This window comes from Raphanus sativus, unplaced genomic scaffold, assembly GCF_000801105.2.
Source record: "Raphanus sativus cultivar WK10039 unplaced genomic scaffold, ASM80110v3 Scaffold4030, whole genome shotgun sequence".
NCBI classification, from domain to species: domain Eukaryota; kingdom Viridiplantae; phylum Streptophyta; class Magnoliopsida; order Brassicales; family Brassicaceae; genus Raphanus; species Raphanus sativus.
In genome coordinates, this window is record NW_026619333.1 from 1 (window position 1) to 8,821 (window position 8,821).

Below are 8,821 nucleotides of genomic sequence, written 5' to 3' on the forward strand. Positions count from 1 at the left end.
ATAACTCGCTCTGCAGCAACAACTGTCAAGAATTCTCAGCAGTTATAAAGGAGGTTTCTTGTTTGCCTTGTATACAGAGATAATACATGACCTAGACGTGTATACAGAGCGATTCTATACAATCATCAGATGATATACATATTGTATCTGCCTAATAAGGCCCAATAACAAGAACATCAACTGTTGCCAAAAAAAAACAAGAACATCAACAAGTAATTTTGTTCGATTCAGATGTTGATTAACGAAAACAAAAGTTCCCAAATTTCCCTTTCGGCCTCTCGTTTCTAAAGTTTACTTCCTGTGAAAAATGTTTCCATGAGATGCTATATGCTTATTGCTCAACAAAGGAGATATTCCTTGTACAATGAAACTTTCAAAAGAATCTAAGGCTAACAATTAGTAATAAACAAAAAACCCCACTCATATTTAACCAATTGGGACACTAGTTCATCATGAAGTGCACGCTCTGGATCTCTTGGCGCTTGCAGATTGATCAATATCAGGAAAATCACTAGTCTCGTCTTAGCAGGGATAATATTTTTCATCTTACCAGTGTTTCTTTGGGCTTACTTTTTTTCCTTTGAAACACCATTGGGCTTACAAAGAGAGTGCTTTCTTGTTACAAATTTTACTTGGCTCTTCTTCGTTTCGGCCTGAAAACGTGTTTTAGCCCAAATCGAAGCCTAAATCAGCTCCACTCTTAGATTGCAGATCATGAAACTATTTCGTTTCTACAGAGTGAAGTTGTAATGTAGGAAACAAGCAGATAACACTCTTAGATTGTATGTGTTTGTTTGTATTAGGCATTGCCGCATCGGTCTCGCATTATACAGTTCTCTCTGTAGCATTTATTATCTATCTGATCATGTATGTGACCGTTTTACACTTTAATCCGTCCTTTTTTCTCGACTATATACTATATAGATGAACGTTCAAGACTTGATGGAGTCATGGAACTGTATAGATGATACCGACATTTAAAAAAAAACTCAAGTATCGAACTTTCTACAAACCTATACCGATATAGCAAAATAAACTGCAACTTTTGAAGCTAAGAAAATGGATTCCCATAAATGAGGGGCTTGTCTCATATGGACCCATAAGGCCATAACTCTCCTCTCAGACTGCCCTATGCTTTTAATGAAACAGCTCACTCCAGTTCGATTGTCACTTTTTTGTTTACAGCATCTTAAATGTATTGGAAAGACCCGTACCAAAAACACCAATCTGTTAAATTAATGTTTCAACTTTTTATATCTAACAATTTAGCAAAAAAGAAAGTTTTTTTTTTAATATCTAACAGCGTCTTGTTCGATCAATCAAACGTAGGCCCCACGGTTCATATTTATATTATATATTTGAGAAAATATTGTGATCCGACAAGCAACACCGTTTGCGTCGCATTCGAATGCCACTATCATCTTTTTGTTGGTGCACAAAATCGATTGAGTTGAAGATAAGCCTCCTTTTTATCACCATTCAAAGAATATACTAAAAGCCAATTGGTGCCGTTTCTTGATTGACTTTATTATGTTTCTCAATTCTCATCATGCCGTTTCAGGATCACACATATATACACTCCATGTGTATAGATATATGCATACTCATTATTACGCGAAATGACATTATAACTAGAAGAGAAGTAGACACATAACCATGAAGCAAAGCAGGAACAAGTAGACTCTGCTCAGCGACTCATCCACCTGCATTGTCCGCCGCCTTGAATGTAGACTTGTGTCACGGTACGGTGTTACGTTCCTAGAAGACTCTCCAAACAGTCTCCGATATACCATTTCGCATACCACACCCATCACTGGATCAGGCATTCTATACATGTACCGTTGACTCTCACTTTCTCCTAAACGTTGACCAATTCCTCTTGAGTCATAAAGCGGACCGGATGGTCTGTTCGGTACGTTTGAACCGGACTGGGGTATTTTCTGCCCCCGGCCGTAGATAGGTACAAGCGTAGCATCCGAGACATCAGATTTGCAGACCGGACATTTTGGGGACTCCTTCTTATCGTACTGATCGACGCGTCTTCTTGTATTGTTGGTGGAATAAGTCCACTTGTATATGCAGGGCCAACAAAACAAGTGGCCACATAGTGTCACGACCGGGTCACGTACTTGATCCAAACATATGTTGCAGTCGAAGTCTCCTCCAGAGTCACCCAATGCTGCTGAGTCTTCTACCTTCTCTATCTCCATGTTACTGAAATGTACAAGACACACTCATTCACTAGACTAGCAGTTGTGTATTCAATGAGATTTCACCTAAATAGTATATATTATGGTCTAGTGATTCTACTTCCAATATTGACAAAAAAAAGTCTAATCCCAATTAGAGGTTTCGAAAAGCATTGGTTTTATATATGGAAACAAGAAATATCATCAAGGATCAATAGATCAAAATAAACTAAACACAATCAGCTATACACCAATCATGATCTTGCTTTAAGAAAAAGAAAACTGAGGAGGAAGATAATAATAATTAATTAATTAAAAGAAAAGTAACGATCTCTAATATGTTGAGCTTATGAAGAATTATTTTGGTAAAATGTTAAGTATTATATCAAGTTTTTCAAGTTTTAAAATGCATAAATTTGAAACTAAACAACAAGTATGGAAAGTGACAATAAAATGAAACCCAAGCAGAGAAGCATATTAAGCAGCTAAGCAGGTTATGAATACTTGACCTAATCACTTTCGTTTTTCATGCCTTGCTCTGTTTTCACTTAATCTCAAGCACACGATATCATTTTGCATAAATACCATTTAATAAGAAGAAAGCCAAATAACTAAAGAAACGGAGTAGTTAATTAAGTAAATAAGTGATGACAAAATAGGAAACTAATCAAATCACATCGCAAATAGTTCATTTGAATGATCTAAAACTGACATATTATATCATCTTCGTGCGTAGTAGCTCAAAAGAAACGGTGCAGATCTATTGATTTTTTTTTTCTGGAACACCGATCTATTGATTATATGCTTTTAAATATACACATACAAACGCAACGACATAGTTATATATGATAAAGAGTGATGATCCCAGGAGTTAAAAAGAGACGTACCCTTTGAAGAGGTTATAGTATATGGATCTCTTCTGACTTGAGTGCTAATTAAGCCTTTGGAAACCTCCAGAGAGTTTGATTGCTTTATGTGACAATGGCCTGAAGACGAGAGACGAGTTCAAAAAGAAAAGAGAGATGAGAATTGTCTGGAAATAGAGAAAGCAGAATGGGCAAGGAGAATAACAGATAGAGAATGGTGCAGAAGCACGAGAGGTTATATTATACACACACATACAATTATTATTTTTATCTTGTAAGGTACAAAACTAAAATCCGCAAAAGTTACGATTTTAAAGAAGAAACGCCTACCTAATTAAAAATAAGTAGATAAAGTAACGAAACGCCATTGTTCTTTTTTTGAGCTTTTTTCCTTTACTTGTTTAACTTCCGTAAGCCTCTTTCTTTATTTTATGAAAAGGTCAGCAACGGATGAGCATAGTTTAAAAAAAAAAGTAAACAAGATAACATAAGAAGTCTTACAAAAAAAAAAGATAACATAAAAACAGTTTCTCACAGCTAATAAATTTTTTAGAACAATTATTATTCAGCTGATAAACCTACAAAAGCGACACAAAACATTAGAAATTGCGAAAATTTCCCATAACTATCGATTTATCCATATCATAAGATGAGAAATTGGCAGCTTCTGTCTCTGGCAACACCATAGATACTCCCCAAAGTATAATGACGTGGGAATCCATGGCTGCACCGTTACGCCACTATTTTCCAATTGTTTTTTCCTGTTTTCTTTTTCTTTTTTTCATTAATTATTTGAAAAGTTCTGCTTATTTCGGTACTTTTACTTCTTTGTATTCTTTCAAAATTTGTAATTATTAGGTGTTGATTAGTGACTTGAAAGAAGAAACGGTGCTGAGTGAATATCTACATCAGTTTGGTAAGTTGCTTCATTAAATTGAATTAGGGGAATAATAAAGTTTCATTGAAGCCTTAACTAAAGGCTTTATCAACCAATAGTCATAGTTTAAACCACAAAAAATAATTAGGTTATATGTCACGGGAAAAAGCCATTGGTGTTCACCAGATCATATTTAATTCCGTGTTATTAATTAGCAACCCCAAATTCACTCCTTGAAATGATAAAGCACTGCCTAAATAAATGTATTTGTTGTGCCGTCACCATTATGTTCCTGTCTAATGATGAAAAACATGGTTTTGGAAAATTCATGGTCACAGAATCTGCGATCAACTTACAATTTTGTGCGTTATATAACAAAATATATTGCCTGACGTTTGTAATCACTTACGCATATCCGATAATTCGAACCGATCGTCTATGATAAACAGAGCCATATCTCATGACCAAAACATTTTGGGTCAAGTATTATTTATTTGTTGTTGTTCGATTCTTGCACTGACGAGAGAGCATGGTGTTATATCTAACGATGACATTTTTATTTCAATAGTATCTAACAGTGACATTTTATTTTCATGTATATCCAAACACTTAGACTATCTCTAATATACTTATTTTGTTATTTTGATTCTAAAATAGAAGAATTCGGTAGTAGAGATAAAGTTTATTCAAATCACCTTATGGAGCACCCCGACTGGAATCCGAATACAGTTGTAACTTGTGATATATATAATAATATTTTTGAAGACGTAGACATAAAAATAGATATACAAGTTTGTGATAATGTTTTCAAAAGTCTCATCAAATTATTGGAGCAAGTTGCCTTTAACGATTCGAGGAACTGGGTCAATAGATGGGCGTCTCCCAGTTGATTATGGATATCAACTAGTGGTAGCTGAATCAAAATAATATACTTATTCGTTTTCTTTTTTTATATAGAATGTTTGTTTATTTGATGGGTTTTCGAAAGATTAAAATAGTAAATAGTATTTTTGGCATATCACTGATTATATTGTTTATTCTAAGTAATTATCCGGTACATCCGCAGCATTTTTCTCTCCTCCTATAACTCAAAACACACAAAAATAACACCAACAAAAAAAGAGTTTAGAAAATCAAATGTGATAAAGACAAATACAAAGAAGGAAGAAACATAAGCATGGAGATTTCTCCTCATTGTTTGGTTTCTCTTCTTCTAAGCCTCCTTTTGTCTGGCCTCGCCTCGTCTCTCCACATCTCTCGTAATTTGTAGTCATTTGATATTTTATTCGTGTCTATATATAAAACCTGTTTAGAGTTCTTTTTAATGGAATTTATATATGTGCAGTTGATGAATTTGAGTCACATCCAGCCGCAAGCCGAGCTCTTCTTCAGGCAAAGACACGTAAGAAATATAATCTCTCAAAAGTTTGAATCATTTTTTTTGCTAAGACAAAATTTGAATCATTGATCGTAATAAGAACTCATGCATGATTAGCATATCCAAACTCAAAACTGTAATTAATAAGCAAGATTCATGTTAATGATCTGATATAATCACAGCATGCAAAGAAGATTTTGCGAGCAAGAATTACACAATTATAACGAGCAAATGCAAAGGACCAAATTATCCAGCCAAGGCATGTTGTTCGGCCTTCAAGGACTTTGCTTGCCCATTCGCGGAAGCTCTTAATGAAGAAAAGACAGACTGTGCCTCCACAATGTTCAGCTACATTAATATATATGGTCGTTATCCTCCCGGAATATTCGCAAACATGTGCAAAGAAGGCAAAGAAGGGCTCGATTGCACCGACGTGCAGGCTACCTCGTCTGCTCATGCACCACTCCCTTTAGTCTCCACACATGCATTGCTTATCACCGTTCTCTTTTTTTACTTCTTCTAAAGACATTTGTTACGATATGACATGAGATATATTATTTATGATGATTCCGTCGTTAATTAGTTGCTGAGTGACCCATTTATTCGTTCCTGCAAAACCATAGATGTGAGTTTTGTTTCTTGTGTTAGGCTCTCGTGAACTGTTTGTTTTTCTCTTTTTTCTCAATAACATGCATTATGCGGGTTTAAACCCCATATGATCTCGGATCAACAACCCTACTAGTATCATCTGAAACGCTGCAGAGCCTGGTCGTCATGAAACTAGAATGTCATAACAGGTGTGACATTTTGGTAACTAATGGGCTGAGTTAATCTCCAAGGCCTTACATATAAGAAGGCATGATTAGCAAGAACAACAAATAGGAATATGCCTCAGGTGTTACACATAAACCAAAGTTAGTGAGATGAAATTTTTGAAAAGGAGAAACATTAAAATCAGTAAATTTTGTTGTTGTTTGATCAATTGGAGAAAAACTATAGCAAACTTTTGCCAAATGAGAATAATGCAAAAAGGTTATCGATGAGCAGTAACAAGCGTCTCGATGAATCTTAACCCATCAAACCTTGGAGCAAACTTTTCATCTCCTTCATCTTCCGAACCTTTCTTCTTCCTCTGTTTTCCTTTTGAATCCTAATTAAAACCACCCACATACTTATAGTATTAATTAGTTACCCTTACACATCCGAACCAATGAAAACACAACCTATTTATGGCAACTTTTTTATATTCAGCAAAAAAGCTCTAGTGTGTAAGTACTTCAAAACGAGCAAAAACAGAGGTGCTTAACGGCTTAACTTTATGGACAAACCCAAAAAAAAGTTTATTTTTTTACCTGGCGGGAAAGATTGGTTTCCGGCAAAGAGAATGATAGGGAGGTGTTGGTAGACGCGGCGGAGATGGCCGTGGCGGAAGCGACTGCAGAGATGGAGGCTGCAAGGATTCCAGATTTCTTCATTTCTCACGCTTCAAGTTCGTTTTCTTCTACTCTCCTTCAATAAACTAAAACAAATCTGCAACCGTAGGCAGATGAAGAGAACGTGTTAACTTCCGATAATGGACGGTTTATATACGCAACGGGAAAAGTTAAACTATGCTATCTGACCATTTTTCAATGATATTCCCGTTTTGCCCCTTCTTGAAAATGCCTTAAGCATGTTAAACTTGTGTGTCAGACACAGCTAAAGATGATTTGTTTTGATAGAGATAGGTATTCTCGTGTGATTTGCAAATTGATTATCTATATATCTTCTAGAAGAGTTTTAATTGGACAAGAATGGGATGAGAAGAGGGTTAATATGGTCAAAAACAACAAAAAAGTAATGGACTTTAGACCTCGAAGTTAGAACCACACAAAGAGGTACATGATTGGTTGATTGTTTTTTTCAAATAATGAACATGGGTCCATCATTGGTTGTTAAGCCACCCACGTGTCCAGGACATTGCTGCCATTGTTGAGTTCGTGTTTTATCAAACTTTATTACACTGGTTATACTCTTCTTTTATGCTGATAAGATAAGGTTTTTATGTGTGGATAAATGTCATAAGATAAGGTCTAATGGCGGGGATACGATGGCATTGAACTAGTGGATACAAACTGGCTTGTGGCAGAGAAGAGCTTAACAAATTCAACTCCATATGGTTATCTGGTGAGATTTTCTACGTCAAATTTAATGGTGCCACATTTATTCTTTGATAAAGACATTTTAACCTCGCGAAATTTTTACTCAGATTATGTTCGATCATTTTTCTTTTGTAAATAAAGTATTCCTAGTTAGGTAGAATAATTTACTAAACATGGTAAAATGATATAATCGTTCAACTAAAGCATCTCATAGTGACATTTAGGATCCGCTTAACTAATGTTTTATTATTGAAGCTTTTAAATTAGGATGTATGGATACAAATCAAAGCAGAAACTTTGCGGCTAGTTTCTTTATGGGGTTTATGATAATTAAATCGCTTTTTTGAAGGTCTTTATCCTTTCCGGAATATGATATTGCTAAAGTCATAATCGTGCGTGTATAGCTAGTCCACATATTCTTTACTTTTCACCGGCCAAAATTGATTAGGTCATCCACATCCGTATCTTGATGTGAATCACTGATCATATCGAAAATGAAGAATGTGAATGATTTTACCACCAAATATGATTGTGGAATGTCTGCTCAAGAGTTTGAAAGCAATAGGTTATTACAAAGAGTTGACGAGAAGAATCCGAAGCAAGTCAGTATGTTGTATGTTGGATTCCTTGTCAATCGACAATAACACAACATGGTAATATATTTTTCTTTTTTCTAGCACAAACAACATGGTAATATCGAGAAGCGGTTTCATGCTAATTATAGGTCGAAACAAGTTTCAGATGTTTTAGTAATAAAAGATAAAATCACCAGCAGCAAAGAGCAATAAGATGGATGCAGATCAAATCTCCTCCAAAAAGTCGAACAATTATATTACCATGTTTTTTGTTTAGACCTGGTTGCAGATTAGAGAAGCATCTCTAGAAACACCTCAAGGAAGAACAGTATCATGATACAACTCTTTCCTCTACATCAAACCTACCAAAAATCTGTACTCGTTACGTCTCGGTTTTGCGGTCTCCCTCCCTCAACGTGTTACAAAATCAACCTCAGCCTCAAAAGTCAAAAACAACGTGGTTAGAAAACTCAAAAGGTTATAAATTGACAAACACAAACAAACGGGGCAAAAACAAAAGTAATCAATATATACGGGGATGTAGATATAAAATATCAATACAGAAATATAAGAAAGAAGAAAAAATGGTCGGTTTGGCTGTTTCCTTCTCTCTTCATCCTTATCAGAAATTAATAACCTCCATTTGAAAGAAAAGATAGAAAACGTTTTTCTCCTGCTACTTGTGCTTTGCGTATTCTCGAAGGTTTGAAAAAAAAAAACGAGGACACCAGCTTCGCTTTTTACTAATCCAAGCGTTTTCCCTTTTCTGAATCTTAAATCAGAAAATCGATTTCA

At 35.2% G+C, this 8,821-nt stretch overlaps 3 protein-coding genes across 3 annotated transcripts; 1 reads left to right on the forward strand and 2 right to left on the reverse strand.

The window, feature by feature from the left end:
- Positions 1–1,491: 1,491 nt before the first annotated feature.
- Positions 1,492–3,665, reverse strand: LOC108826764 (E3 ubiquitin-protein ligase RMA2). The gene is made up of 3 exons (XM_018600130.2): positions 3,386–3,665; positions 3,077–3,175; positions 1,492–2,214 (listed from the first exon to the last, which is right to left on the reverse strand). The coding sequence occupies exon 3, from the start codon at positions 2,208–2,210 to the stop codon at positions 1,632–1,634; it is 579 nt and encodes a 192-aa protein (XP_018455632.1). The 5' UTR covers positions 2,211–2,214; positions 3,077–3,175; positions 3,386–3,665; the 3' UTR covers positions 1,492–1,631.
- Positions 3,666–4,949: 1,284 nt separating this feature from the next.
- Positions 4,950–5,892, forward strand: LOC108826247 (GPI-anchored protein LLG3-like). Its single transcript, XM_018599638.2, has 3 exons — positions 4,950–5,191; positions 5,278–5,334; positions 5,493–5,892. The coding sequence occupies exons 1-3, from the start codon at positions 5,110–5,112 to the stop codon at positions 5,831–5,833; spliced, it is 480 nt and encodes a 159-aa protein (XP_018455140.1). The 5' UTR covers positions 4,950–5,109; the 3' UTR covers positions 5,834–5,892.
- Positions 5,893–6,172: 280 nt separating this feature from the next.
- Positions 6,173–6,873, reverse strand: LOC108826256 (uncharacterized). Its single transcript, XM_018599648.2, has 2 exons — positions 6,663–6,873; positions 6,173–6,460 (listed from the first exon to the last, which is right to left on the reverse strand). Exons 1-2 carry the CDS (start codon positions 6,783–6,785, stop codon positions 6,344–6,346), a joined length of 240 nt encoding a protein of 79 aa, XP_018455150.1. The 5' UTR covers positions 6,786–6,873; the 3' UTR covers positions 6,173–6,343.
- Positions 6,874–8,821: the final 1,948 nt, after the last annotated feature.